At 41.0% G+C, this 15469-nt stretch overlaps 1 protein-coding gene across 8 annotated transcripts in view; it reads right to left on the bottom strand.

Moving 5' to 3' along the window:
* UBR5 (ubiquitin protein ligase E3 component n-recognin 5) overlaps positions 1 to 15469 on the bottom strand; it is a 149118-nt gene that overhangs the window by 99022 nt on the left and 34627 nt on the right. For 7 of the 8 annotated variants that reach the window (XR_007135418.1, XM_047783494.1, XM_047783495.1 and 4 more), the window contains exons 2-5: positions 2634 to 2678; positions 2194 to 2275; positions 1667 to 1743; positions 336 to 455 (exon numbers count right to left, since the gene is read on the bottom strand). Coding sequence is in view for 7 of the 8 variants with exons in the window: in XM_047783494.1 (XP_047639450.1) it covers positions 336 to 455; positions 1667 to 1743; positions 2194 to 2275; positions 2634 to 2678 (324 nt within the window). In the remaining variant the exon portion in view is untranslated. The remainder of the gene's footprint in view (positions 1 to 335; positions 456 to 1666; positions 1744 to 2193; positions 2276 to 2633; positions 2679 to 15469) is intronic. The other variant, XM_047783498.1, reaches the window with a different exon arrangement.

Raw genomic sequence — 15469 nt, 5'->3', positions numbered from 1 at the left:
CTAGAAAGGAATAAATGTTAGGGGTTTTCACCCAAGAATTAATTAGTCACAAATAAGACCAAAGATAGTACCACTGAAAATTTTTAAATAACATAAATGACATGACCAATGCATGTAACCATTATACATTTTTAAAATGTAAAAAATCTAGGTACCTGTAACTAGCCTACAAGGGTTGTCATGGTGGCTCACCATGGGCAACAGGAACTCCAGCCCAGAGCTCAAGAGTTTCCGCATTCCATCGCTAGATAATACTAAGGCGATCACTCACAGCAGAGAGCGTTCACAGCACCACAAGCCAGACCAGTGGATGCCACCTTCTAGCCACAACTTACCCCAGGGTGTTGCCTGCCAGCCGGCCCAGAGTCTCAGAACCTGAGAGAAACCACGGGGAGTCACTCGTCCTACCAGGTCTCGATGTCCTCCCTGCCCCGGAGTTGCTATTCAACTTAGACCTTAGAAAAACAAGAGGTAGGAATATCACAGAAGAGTCCCCAAATGCCTAGCAACAAGCCTCAAATTCCAGGCCCCACTACTCAAAGATGTGGTAAAACATCAACCTAACAATTCTCCAATTACTCCTACCGAAATTTTTACTTCAAATCAAAGAGCAAACCTAACGACTTGGAGCTTCACAACAATCCAGTTCTTATTTGAAACTGTTATCACAATTTAACTGTAAATAAGTTACTTCTGAGATTTGTAAAAGTAAGCACACTTTCCTTAGCTGCAGTCAATTCAAAGTCATCATGTGTTACCTGGCAACCTTTTTTACACGTCATCATTTACAAAAACCAAAATGTTAAAGACTCTGTCATTTTCAAATTGAGTTCCTTGATTTGGGAATATTAAAAGGGAAAAAACATGATCTGAAAAGTCAGTTGACTCAAAAAGCAGATCTGCTGTGGGATCTACCAAATACCTATCAGTCTTCTGGCAACCGACTTCTCTTAAGTGATTACTGACGCCTCTGCTACTTGTAATGTGAATATTTCAGTTAGAAATCATTTCTTGCATAAAAATTCAAATCAAACTGCAAAGTAACCATCAAGTTATTTTATTTATTTATTTTATTTTTGTTTTTTAGGGCCATACCCGCGGCATATGGAAGCTCCCAGGCTACGAGTCCAATCAGAGCTACAGCTGCCGACCTACACCACAGCTCACAGCAATGCCAGATCCTTAACGCACTGAGCAAGGCCAGGGATCGAACCTGCAAGCTCATGGTTCCCAGTCGGATTCGTTTTCGCTGCACCATGATAGGAACTGCCGTCAAGTTATTTATTTATTTATTTATTTTGTCTTTTTGCTATTTCATTGGGCTGCTCCCGCGGCATATGGAGGTTCTCAGGCTAGGGGTCTAATCGGAGCTGTAGCCACCGGCCTACGCCAGAGCCACAGCAACGCGGGATTCCGAGCCGTGTCTGCGACCTACACCACAGCTCACAGCAACGCCGGATCCTTAACCCACTGAGCAAGGCCAGGGATCGAACCCACAACCTCATGGTTCCTAGTCGGATTCGTTAACCACTGCGCCACGATGGGAACTCCCAAGTTATTTTTTAAAAAATAAATAACTTCAGGGTTCTCAAAACAAAACACAAAGGCAATGTTACACATTCAAGAGCTAAATATTTACTAAATAAAAAAGGAAAGAATGTCTTACCCATCATTATTGTCAGGTTTACCCAATTCCAATCGGTCTGGCTGTACTGAAAAACCAATCCTACAAACTCTACCATCCTAGATGCAAAGAAAACAAGAAATTTCCAAAGTAAAAATGTGTATTAAAACTTGAATTTATTCAACACGCAAATTATGTACTTATTATTGTCAATTCAGAAGACAACAAACACGCTCCCTTCCAGAAGGCAGTCACTCCTGAGCTGGGGAAATATATCTCATATACATTATCAAGAAACCAATAAAAATAACTTAAAATATCTCAATCTAACAGAGCTCAGAGTAATGAAATGACTGGATATCAGGAACCTCTCTATTCTCTTACTAACTAGTTTCAATTTAAGCTTTCTCTGGGCCATAAAATTTATACAATAAGGAAATGGAACTGGCTGATGTCTGAAATAACTCTTGTAAGAAACTGCTGTCTTCCATGGTTAAAAAGGAAGACACACAATGAGACACAGTTATATTTTAACATTCATTTTCATTTCTCTACTTTAAACAACTTACCTCAAGAAGAAAAGCAGCATGATTTGGTCCCACCACACATTGTTTTATAGTCGCCTGTTCCAATACATTCAAAGGGGGATGGCTGAGGAATAAAGAAAAGCAAGCAAATAAAATTACTTTTTAAATAGCAAATACATCTTAGGAGCTTCTGCAATCCAATTTTAAAAATTGCTGGCAAAACATATTTTTAAAAACTAATATATTTTAAACCAACAACTGAAAAATAATTAGGTCATCTAGAGTCATCATAGCTCCTTGATATACCAGTTTTTTAGAATCAGTGTGAATACAAACTATAATTCAAATGAACCCAACTCATAAAAAGTTGATACTTAGATTATAATATTCTCAATAGCTACTGCCTAAATATGAGTGCATTTTCCTAGTTAAAAAAAACAATAATTCTTTTCAGGAAATTTAAAATCTCTTAAAACTCTCACCTGTTTAAATTATATTTGTTCAATTTCTCTGAAACTTCCCGTAACCTTTAAAAAAAAAAACAAAACATCAATAAATCACAAGTACAGTTCCTTTGTAACCAAAATAGTTCTGATGTGGTGATTTCTAACAGTAGCATATGAAAAAGTTTACTTATGTTTTTCATATTATCTTTGATTTTTATCCTAAAAAAGATCACAAGTCAACCGTACCAATTCCCTTTCCTCACCACCTCATTTGCAAATTCAATCATTATCATCTTATTTCGAAAATGAGACACGGAGGCTTCTAGAGTTTATATAACGTAAAGCAGCAGTAGAGCTGGTACCATGGCCCAAGGGAAAGACAATTTTTAAACACTGTACTATATGTGTCCAAAGAGGCTTGAAAATATACCTACATCATGAAATGAAAATATCTGGGAAGCACATATCTATTAAGAATTTAATGTAATGGGGCAGAAACAATCCAAAAGCTAACGTGACCTAAGGTGAAGGTAATCTCAAGTTCCTGAAGAGCCTTATGACACACAATTGTACAACTTAAAGCCTCAGTGCCCATATCTATAAAACAAGGATAGCACCTCTCATTTTTAAAAGAGTGTTGAGGAGTTCCCGTCGTGGCGCAGTGGTTAACCAATGTGACTAGGAACCATGAGGTTGCGGGTTCAATCCCTGGCCTTGCTCAGTGGGTTAAGAATCCTGCGTTGCTGCGAGCTGTGGTGTAGGTCGCAAACGAGGCTCGGATCCTGTGTTGCTGTGGTGTAGGCCAGTGGCTACAGCTCCAATTAGACCCCTAGCCTAGGAACCTCCATATGCTGCAGGTGCAGCCCCAAAGACAGAAAGACAAAAAAAAAAAGAAAAAAGAAGTAATTCTCCTCAAAATAAACTGAAAATTTTTTAAAACAATGGGGGAAAATTAAAACAGTAAACTAATAGGAAATTCCGTGAGTTTTGTTTTCTAAATTAATAGGAAATTCCATGAGTTTTGTTTTCTAAAGAGTGACAAAAATACATGAAATCCAATTTTAATCATTCATACTAAGAGATAAAAGTGATATACACACTCAAAATTAATCACACCTTAAAGCCAGTTTAGGATTTAAAAGCTGCTACAAATCATATAACACTTAAACAAATAACCATAATTATTTCAATAAGAGTCTAGGAGGATCCAGTTGTCCTTCAACTTTATCCAATAAAGTTCTATCCTCTATCCAATAAGAAGTATCTTCCAAACACTAAAATATACAAAAGCAAACATCTAATACCAAATTGTATTCCTAAGCAGTAATAACTTTCAAATTATGTCACATTTAATATGTCTACTAGGAAGTAGATACTCACTAGTGACTATCTCACTCCCAAAGAACAGCATGATCATGTGTGACTTGGCCCCCAATAAAATACATTATCAGAATTCATTCACTTTCATCAACCAAAATGTGTTTTTATCAATCCTGTAAAAAGCCAAGCGTTTTGACTTAATCCCAGCTTGCTTATTTATAAGGCACACGTCTGTACTGTGAGACAAGCTCAAACACCATCATTAGAGTAATGCACTATGGAACTTGTGAGCTTTGAGAGAAGGCTGACTAGAAAATGGTCAGAAAATAAACCGGGAGGCTCCATTCTGGGCAATAACAACAGCCTGGAGAAGACCCAGAGCAGAGGCAGGAGCTCTTCCTCTCTTCAGCCCACATTTACTATGAGTAATTTATAAAACTCTTCACCAGACTACAGACTGCAGCCAGACTGTGAGAAAAGGTTAAGAAAGACTTTATTTCCCAAAAGCCATTGTAGCGACAATTTTTTTAAAAATACTTGTTCAGCAGCATACCCATTCAATTTTTCTTTTTTCTCTAGAGCTTTTTTCCCAAGAACACATGGGTGGGAGGGTAGAGATAAAATCTGTCAAAGTGGGGCGTTCCCGTCGTGGCGCAGTGGTTAACGAGTCCGAATAGGAACCATGAGGTTGTGGGTTCGGTCCCTGCCCTTGCTCAGTGGGTTAACGATCCGGCGTTGCCGTGAGCTGTGGTGTAGGTTGCAGACGCGGCTCGGATCCCACGTTGCTGTGGCTCTGGCGTAGGCCGGTGGCTACAGCTCCGATTCAACCCCTAGCCTGGGAACCTCCATATGCCGCGGGAGCCGCCCAAGAAATAGCAACAACAACAACAACAAAGACAAAAAGACAAAAAAAAAAATCTGTCAAAGTGTTTTCAAAGATGGACAATAATTGAGATTAAGAATTAGGGAGTTCCTGTCGTGGCGCAGTGGTTAACGAATCCGACTAGGAACCATGAGGTTGCAGGTTCGGTCCCTGCCCTTGCTCAGTGGGTTAACGATCCGGCGTTGCCATGAGCTGTGGTGTAGGTTGCAGATGCAGCTCGGATTCCTCGTTGCTGTGGCTCTGGCACAGACCAATGGCTACAGCTCCGATTCGACCCCTAGCCTGGGAACCTCCATATGCCGCAGAGAGGCCCAAAGAAATAGCAAAAAGACAAAAAACAAAAAACAAACAAACAAAAAAAAGAATTAAATGTTGCTTTCATGGCTCCAAATAGTATTCCGGGTAGATACTATCTATAAAATGGAAGCTTTATAGATATTAAAACCTCGAGTAAGGTTTGAGGATATCAAAATGCCAGAGAATAACGACTCAAGAATTCAAAAGCACGGAGTTCTGCCGTGGCTCAGCAGAAACGAATCTGACCAGCATCCATGAAGACGCAGGTTCCATCCCTGGCCTTGCTCAGTGGGTTAAGGATCCAGTGTTGCCATGAGCTGTGGTGTTGGTCGCAGACACGGCTTGGATCTGACATTGCTGTGGTTGTGGTGCAGGACGGCAGCTACAGCTCTGATTCGACCCCTAGCCTGGGAACCTCTATATGCCATGAGTGCGGCCCTAAAAAAGCAAAAAGAATTCAAAAGCAAATTTCAGGTTAGGAAAGGGATAGAGAAAACAGTTACTGCCATCAAATTTTCTCATCTTAAAAATCATGGTGGACTCCATATCTGAAATGTACACGCACTTGTCCTGGAAACCATATCCCCTGGGTAGCAAGAAATCCAGGGTTACTCTCAGCTCATCTACTACTTCTGGCTTCATTTAAGCCCATTAAGTCTCTGGTCTCCTCTAAGTGAAGAAAGACTAACAGTCCTCTCTGGGCTCTTTCCAGTCCTAAAATTGTCATGTATGTATGAAAAGCCAATATTTATCAGTGGAAGGTATTTCTGTAATGTTTATATGGAAGGAGCACTTCCTAACCACTCACCATCATATTCAATTTCATCTTACCCATCTGAAACTTTCATACACAAATTAACCTTACCCGGGCACTTAGGTTTCCCCAAATATCAAATTTGCTTAATTTCTTAAATTCAATCCTGAAAATTTACAGAAAATGTATTTCTCCAAATCTCATGATAGCAGTTATCATGACTAAATTATTTGCTCCATACACACATTAGCTTACATGGATCCCAGATAACAGTAACAAAGAAAACTTCGGGGGGGGGGGGGGTGGCGGGGGGACTAACTGCAAAATAAGGAGTCCTTAGCTCCCCTTTACATTATAGAGTCCTCAGCAGACACGCAAATCCCAGAATTACTGCAGGCCAATAATCACATTCATTTCAATTTACTAAATTACTGAACATCTCTACATAATTATGTGGCACTCATCTACTACTGTAAAGGATCTCCCTCCAAAGCTTACAGTGCTTAAAGTTATTAACTGTATTTCCTCTCATAGCAATATTAATGAAAGTTTTCCCTGTTTTTAAAATAAAAGGAAAACCACCCCTAGAGCTCACCGACTTCCATTTCAGAATAAATCTTTACATGCGATTGTGACGGGAAACAATTTTAAAAGCACGGCATAACATCACAAAATAACCTCATAACTCAGCATATAATCTCATTCAGAGGCAGGCAGGAAAGCCTTTGTAAGGTGGCCAGAACACACAATGGATAGGTTAGCAATGTGCTTCTGACAATCCTTAGTACTTCTACACCAAAGATTTATTCTACATTCCAATTCAATAACCTATTTTATTCCTTCAAGTTTATAGACATTTTACAGATCCAGAGGCTAAAATTTCTTAAGCACCAAGGTAACAGCAAACTGATGTTAACGGAGAAATCAGTAAAACAGTACTTGCTGAAAGCTAACGTATTTATAGCTGCCCTTCAAATTCCCTATAATTTCCATCTCAGTTCCCCCAAATTTAACATAATAATTTTAGTCACCTTCTCACTGGTCCTCAATTGGCAGGAGCACTTAAAGCAGGTTCTTCAGTTTTATAATTCTCTGCCCTACCCCTAATTCCCAAGCCACCCGTTCAGATAAACACACACACACACACACCCACACACACACACACACACACACACACACACACACCCTAAAATGAATGATAAACACACACACACACACACCCACACACACACACACACACACACACACACACACACACACACACACACACACACACACCCTAAAATGAATGAAACTGCTAGATTTCTAGCTAAACTTCTACAGTCCAAAAGGTAGGTATGTTTGGATCCCTAAAAGCCTTCAATTCTCCATAAAGGTATTCCTGAAATTCCCCCTTCTACAAGATGGTGCTTTTCATACACCTGGAATCAGTAGGTGGACCAGGTGTACATACGCACCTGCAGTTCATGTGTGTCGGTCATCACCTTATCGGTGGAAAGGGGCATAAGCTGCCATCCGTACATTTCTGCCAGTCTCATTTACTTCAGGCCCAACTCACATGCTCCCTCCTCCATGAACTCCTCTGGTAGCTCTTAATTTTCTTCCCACACAAATCTACAGCTTCACCCTCAAACAGGACCTTTACTGCCTACTTTTTTTTCTACAGTCATTTGTGTTTCTAGTTGAAGTGGCTTCAGACTTGAAGCAAAGAGATAAAACTCCCCAATTTATTTCCTCCCTCCTTCACTTCTTTAGATACATGATGCCTGATCCTTTAAATTCAACAAAACTATTCCCTGTGTCTTAGAACAAGCAAGAAGAGTGTAAATATATAGATTTCTTTTAGGATAGTTCCCATAAAACTCTTACAAGCAGAATAGTCAACACAGCAAAAACATTTAATCACTTAGCACTTATCCATAACTATGAGCAAACTGCCTTCAAGTGACCTCACTCCAATCTCTAAGTATCCATGCACAGAATAAAACTTTTGCATATCCATGTAATTTTACTTGAGTAAAGGACTTAATAATCCACACACAGAAACAACAGCCAACAGTCAGTAAAGGTCCCTACAACATCCAAATCAAGACTCTTGCAGAAAATGTCTTAAAGATCTCCTCTTGCCATCCATGTCAGAGAAGGCAGGTATTGCCAAAACACAAACGCACCCAGATTATCTTCTTATAAAAGAAGAAATACTATAGGAATACCTCTGGCATTTCTCTAAAAGCAACTCTCCAAACCTTAAAGCTTTAAAACTCAGAAGCAATGAAAGTACACAGAGCACAGAGCAACGACCACGTTGCTAGACAGACAGTAGAGAAAGAGACATGGCCCTTCCACTGTATCATCATGCACTTTCCTAAATATAGGTTGTCAGTCCCCAACACTGTTCTTTTATACAACTATTGCACCATACTGTATACACTGCCTGCCACCTGTGAAGTGCTTCTTTGCATGCCAACTGTCCACAGTATCAACAATAACAATAAATTCAAGCTATCACATGGTGCTCCTGCTTGGCAGCCACTGTACCTGACATAAAAGGATGTACTTGGGCAAAGCTGCAGAGGGCATAGCATCAAATAGCCACATTCCCATCCCCATTAGCCAACTGAAAGCCTGGAGCTAGCTTATTCAATCCAGTAGAGAGGGCATCCCAACCCCAAATCCCTTTTCACATAATCCTCGAACAAGCCTTGTAAGGTGTGCTGAGAGGAGCCCCTTAAGGGGGTCTCGGACGTAAAACAGAAGGTGTCAACTGAGTCTTCTCGTGTTGGACTCTGGATTTGCTTATGTGTGAAGGAAATAGAGTCTTTCTGCCCACCTACCCACTCTGTGCTGTGACTTGGAGCCACCTTGATCCATGGGTCTGAGAATGGCTGGGAAGAGCCTGGAGGGCTCTCATTGTAGGTTTGCAATTTGACTTCAAGACATTTGATTTTCAGGTACATTTTGTAAAATCCATTTTGTACTGCTTCTATATGAATTTAAGCCTGATCATGGGTTCTCAACTTCAGGATGTCTCAGGAATGGGGAATGGGAGAGGGTGGATAGTAAGAGAAGCAATAGAACCATTTATACAAAACACACAGTGAAGAATGAAAAAAATCACTACACCAAAACTCAACAAGTGATGGTTTCTAAAAGGTTGGTTACAACGTAGAATCAGAAACGCTATTAATGAACTCTTAACACTCAATGCCAATACTAAAATCCACCAGTCTGGGAGTTCCCATCCTGGCGCAGTGGTTAATGAATCCGACTAGGAACCATGAGGTTGTAGGTTCGATCTCTGACCTTGTTCAGTGGGTTAAGGATCTGGTGTTGCTGTGGCTGTGGCGTAGGCCGGCGTCTACAACACTGATTAGACCCCTAGCCAGGGAACCTCCAAATGCCGTGAGAGTGGCCCTAAAAAAGGCAAAAAGACAAAAAAATAAAATAAAATCCACCAGCCTATCTTGTACTCTATCATTTACCCATACATGATTCTCTTTAGATATACACTGTACAGCAATGTGGCATACGTGACATAAAGCGTATTAAAAATTTTTAATCCTGCCTCCCTGATAATATTAAACTTCCCATGAGGCACTAACTATTTATCATCTGAATAGGGAAGGGGAGGCAGTACAGGCAAGGATACTAAAGAACCTCTAAGACTGATATGCAAAAGCTACAGTCAGTTACTAGAAGGGAGTCCTAAGGAAAAGTCACAAACTGCCACCTTGCAGATGTATACATGACACTGAATCACTTTTAAAAGATTATTTGCCAACATGGAGATTGGAAAACCTCACACAGATTTCCAGACTTCTAGCTTCTCTTAAAAAACGAGATCTAGCAACCAAGCTTAGACAGCCCAGTGTGACTAGAGGTGCCCTTACCTGCCTAGCGCCTGGAGACATATGGGTTTGAGATCACTGCTACAGAAGGATTATTCCTCCTACTCTCTGATAAAGGATATTTCCTTAGTGAAGAATAATCTGGAGTTCCCGTTGTGGCGCAGCAGAAGTGAGTCTGACTAGTATCCGTGAGGATGTGGGCTTGATCTCTGGCCTGGCTCAGTGGATCGGGATCTGGTGCTGCCGTGAGCTGTGGAATATAGGTCGCAGACGTGGCTTGGATCTGGCATTGCTGTGGCTGTGGTGTAGACTGGCAGCTGTATCTCCGATTCAACCCCTATCCTGGGAACCTCCAAATGCTGCCCGTGCAGCCCTAAAAAAGCAAAAAAAAAAGAAAAGAAAAGAAAAAGTATAATCTGTTCTTTTTTTTTTTTTTTTCCGGTCTTTTTCTTTTTAGGGCTACACCTGCAGTTCCCAGGCTAGAGGTAGAATCGGAGCTATAGCTGCCAGCCTAGATCACAGACAGAGCAATGTCAGATCGGAGCCATGTCTGCAACATACACCATAGCTCATGGCAACACCAGATCCTTAACCCACTGAGCAAGCAAGGGCAGGGATGGAACTGCATCCTCATGGATACTAGTCAGGTTCGTTAACCACTGAGCCACAATGGGAATGCCTGTTCCATTTTATTATACAAATCTCAGCTTGTACATTGATCCCTAATATACCTTTACAAGATATAAGTCTTAACTACGTTTTATTTCTTTAAACTTGACTTGACAATTTCTAAAAAAAAAGCAATCACTTTTTGCCTACCCAAAGAAAACTGGGCTAAGCAGCATACATCTGATTTTACTTTTAAAAGACCTCAAATTACACAAATGGTTGCTTTTTTAGAGAGAAAATCCATCTATCAGCTTCCTGGCAGGCAGGACTTAAGCATACTTTGTGCTGATGGAGATGACCGATGGCAGTTTATATGATGTGTTCATTTTACCCTAAATAAATGATATAGGTCATTCAGTTTCACAGTCAGACCAAAATGAAAAGTTTCTAAACAAATATTGGGAATTCATGATACCAATTTAAATGGGAAATTCTTTTAATTCTTCCTCCTAAAATGGTTTCAGTTGAAACTGCTCAAAGATTTCCATAAAACGAAGATGAAAAAATTTATGTTACAGAAACACTCTGCAAACCATCACAGAAAAAAATGACATTATACTTACAAATTTGTAATTTCTTCCCTTAACATAGAAAATGTTCTGATTAGAAATTCCTACATAGTGCCATAAACAAACATTTTTCATAACAAAATGAAAAGAAGACCAAAATCCCAAACTATTGTGCCATTTGAAAGATAAACACATCTCAGAAACTAAATGCTGAACACAAGAAAATGAGTCATTTTCCTTTAAAGCAGAACCAACCATGTTATTTTCAGCTGCATTCAAAACAGGAAAAGGGAAATACACATACCAAATGGACAAGAAATTTGTTAGGAAAAGATAAAAGACACGGTCTTTATACATTAATTTTTTTTTTTTTGGTCTTTTTGTCTTTTTGCTATTTCTTTGGGCTGCTCCCGCGGCATATGGAGGTTCCCAGGCTAGGGGTCCAATTGAAGCCGTAGCCACCGGCCTACGCGAGAGCCACAGCAACTCGGGATCTGAGCCGCGTCTGCAACCTACACCACAGCTCAGGGCAATGCCGGATCGTTAACCCACTGAGCAAGGGCAGGGACCGAACCCGCCATCTCATGGTTCCCAGTCAGATTCGTTAACCACTGCGCCAGGACGGGAACTCCCATTAATTCTTCTTGATAATTTTCTTTCTGTCTCATTTAATTTCAATGTCTTGACAGTAAGACTATACATACATACAAGAGTCAAATTTGTGTTAACGTGTTCTAACAGGGTGGAGAGGTTTCTTTAGTGCTCCTGTCCAAAAAGCGTAGCATTCAGCCAAAATATCAAGAGAAAAGTCTTGGTTTTTTTCCCTTCGCCCTTAGGCCATATCCATATTCTGAATTTCTGCAATATCATTCATTGAAGAATCTGCCAAATGTGGATAATGTATCCAAATCGTTATAAACCCAACTTTAACTCTCAACACAAATCAAATGTCTCATGAGATACCTGATGCTCTTTGTAATATAAACACTACCATTTGGCAAGTCATTCAGTCCTTGAGCTTGAACTGTAAACTGAAATGAATACCTGTAATGAAATCTGATTTTTCCATAAAACAAGACAATTAGAAGGTTATGTTCCTGACCAAGGACCTTGATGCCATTAGATTCAGGAAAGCTTCTTTAAACTCTAACTTCTGGGATGGCTTCTTGTTCCCCTTTTAACATCAAAGATGAAACAGCACTTTTACTGCCTCTGAAAAGGTCATTCTACATTCCTGAGCTGCCTGCCATGCCCTCTGTCCCAGGAGATACTCCACAGTCTGGTGAGGGGCAGTATGGTAGGTGGGGTGGGCAAAGAATGGGCTGCGCAGTCACACAAACAAACCCGAATTCAACTCCATCCTTACCATGAACTGGCTCTGAAACCTTGGGCAAGCTTACTCTAACCTCCCAGAGCTTGGATGGTTTCTTGGTCTGTTACGTGGAGATAAAACCACTTGTCCGGCAGTGCTGCTCTAAGGATTAAAGGCAATTCTGCAATGTACCTTGGAAAGAGCCAAGCACTTAAATGCTCAATAAATGGCAGCCATTGTCATTATTACCGAGCTATATCCTTCACCCTTGGATAGCTTGCTCTGTGTATTGCTACTTCAAGTCTGCCAGGTTCTGGCTTGAACCAGCTGCCAAACTAAATAGGGCCCAATCTGAATCCTGAGCTCTGGTAGGAACCTGAGGAACCAGGCGAGGACAGCTAAGTCTGGGGATTCTTGGAACCAGAAATCTGCAGACGTACGACAGCTAACTCTTTGTATCTTGCGCGTGGGTTTTAGGGAAGAGAGTCCTTCTCTCCTTGCCTCTACCACCTCCAATCTCTCACTCTTCCAGAACGCTCGATACTACAAACATCCCTATACTCTCACAAGTCCTTAATTAGATTATATTTACAAACTACTCTTATTTTTTTATTGTTTTGTAGACACCTATTCCTTTAGCCTAGAATAAACTGCAGCCCACTGCCTTCATCAAGGGCAGGCTGAAGAACCGGTGGGAAATCTTCACTCGCTTCCACTCCAGGCTCATCTAGGCATTTCTCGGAGTCCCCTGAGGCGTACTTCCTCACAGCTCTTACTCTGTAGCTACTTGTTGGATGAAATATTTGTCCCTTTCACAGCCTGACAAACTTTATGAAGGGAAGACCCATGTTTTATGAATTTCCAAACCCCCAGCACCTGACGCCCAATGAATCCTTTCTACCTGGGTGCCAGTGGATGGGTGGCTCAACAGATGAAGGGACATTCACGTCCCTACTCTAAGTCCTAAGACCAATATTATGGCACTAGGTTTTTTTAAAACACACCAAAGGAATACTGTCCTACAAAATAAATAATCGCGTGGAGGATCTACTCTAATTTGAATGGTCTTGCCACACTGTGAGGAAATTTTTTAACTCTTTGAGAATCATCCCCAGAAAGAATTTACTAGACAGGAAAATCACTCAGTGCTTTGCAGCCGGGGATATTCTCCCATCCCTCCACTCAAAGGACAATCTTCTTCTCCCTCCATGTCTCCCTCCTCTGAGGCTTAATCTGGGTTGGTGTTAAGGAAATGTGCTGAAAGGGCCAAAAGGAAGCTGGAAGCCAAGGGAAGAGAAAAGAAGAGCTCATCAGGAAGCAAAATTACAGCTAAAAGCCTGTGCACAGCCACCTGCTCAAAGTGCCTGAAACTGGTCAACATGAGTCTAACTGGCTAAGCACCTTAAAATGCAAACTAGAAAAGTCTAATGACTGATACCTACCGGCAAGAAATGCAATAAAAGAGTCTAGCATTTAATGCTGTACCAAAATAGAAAGAATGATATAAATACCCTTATTATTTTTGGATTTGTTTGAGGGGTTTTTTTTTTTTTTGGTTGTTGAGCCAATCATCAGCATTGTAGCCAAGGAACACAAAACCAGTGCCGGCCAAATCCTACCTTGATACCCAAAATAGCACTGGGTTTTAAAATAATTCAGTGGAGGCTATAATGCCACCCCACCTCATTTGCTGGACCAAATCTGGAGGGAGAGCCCGAGTTAAGGGGCCCAGGGCACTGTCCCCAGGTGTGGGGGGGAGCAGGGGAGAGAAAATGGTAGCCACCTTTACATTGCTTTAGTATGGTATTTATTGATTCAGGAAAACAAACACATAATTCTGAATAAAATAACTTGGAAACTGGAAAAAAAAAAAAAAAAAACCTTGGGTTTTGAGTCTCAGCCCCACCATAAAAAGAGGAGCATGACCTTGAGTAGGTCATTTAACGTCTCCTGTGCTCATGTTTCCACCTCTGCCCAAAATGGTGTTTATTAGCATATCTGCTCCATGGAGGTGTTTTAAGAACTGAATATGTCACATGTAAGAGTAATGTGTAGCACCTAAAATAACAGTGTCTAGACCTGGCTAATCATCCAATCTAAAAGACGTAGTACCAGACCCCCACCAAAATCTACTAAATCAGAAATCTCCAAATACCCAGGATTTAATTCATTTACTTATTTATTTTTTTGTCTTTTCTAGGGCCGCTCCTGCAGCATATGGAGGTTCCCAGGCTAGGGGTCTAATCGGAGCTGTAGCTGCCAGTCTACACCACAGCCACAGCAACACGGGATCTGAGCCACATCTGCGACCTACACCACAACTCACGGTAACGTCGGATCCTCAACCCACTGAGCAAGGCCAGGGATTGAACCCGCAACCTCATGGTTCCTAGTCGGATTCGTTAACCACTGAGTCATGATGGGAACGCCTACCCAGGAATTTATGCTCTGGCTAAATAAGTAAGGTACATTCATAAAATACCACTGGAAGGAATAACATGTCGCCTCTGAGGAAAGGAAGTAGGAACCCAGGAAACAGAGCAGGGAGGAAGCTTTTCACTGAGTACCAATGTACACGTTGTGAACTTTAAACCACATAAACATATTACCAACTCAAAAAAATTGTTTTAAATTTCTAAGCAACCCAAAGTGATTCTGATGATCTACCAAGTCTGGAAATCACTATTTGGAAATTCCACAAATATAGGTAAGGATTGTTTAAGTAGTCACAAGATTAGTAGTCCATTTAGGGAGACAGGAATCACCCTGCTATTTCAAGTTTTAAAAATATTGCTTAGGATAGCTCCCTCTTAGAAATTCACAATCACATACCTCTATTAGACTTGACAGATCCTCAAAAAAAGAAACCCGTTAAACTACGCTTAATCTGGGAGTTCCCACTGTGGCTCAGGAGGTTAAGAACCCGACTAGTATCCATGAGGATGCGGGTTCAAACGCTGGCCTCACTCAGTGGGTTAAGGATCCGGCGTTGCTGTGAGCCGACAAAGCTTGGATCTTGTGTTGCTGTGGCTGTGGCGTAGGGCAGCAGCTGCAGCTCTGATTTAACCCCTAGCCGGGGACCTTCTATATGCCACAGGCATAGACCTAAAAGAAAAAGAAAAAGAAAAAACTATGCTTAATCCCATGTTTTCCAAACTAAAGTGACCACTGGAAAACACCAAGCATGGGACACAAACAGGCCATTCTTCCCAATAAAGCTCCCAGAGGTAGAAACCCTGCCTTATTCATCTCTACACCCAACCCTGGAGAGTACCTAGCA

This window comes from Phacochoerus africanus, chromosome 6 (assembly GCF_016906955.1).
Source record: "Phacochoerus africanus isolate WHEZ1 chromosome 6, ROS_Pafr_v1, whole genome shotgun sequence".
Taxonomy (NCBI): Eukaryota; Metazoa; Chordata; class Mammalia; order Artiodactyla; family Suidae; genus Phacochoerus; species Phacochoerus africanus.
The sequence above is the reverse complement of the archived record's forward strand: the minus strand, read 5'-3'. Positions and strand labels throughout refer to the sequence as shown.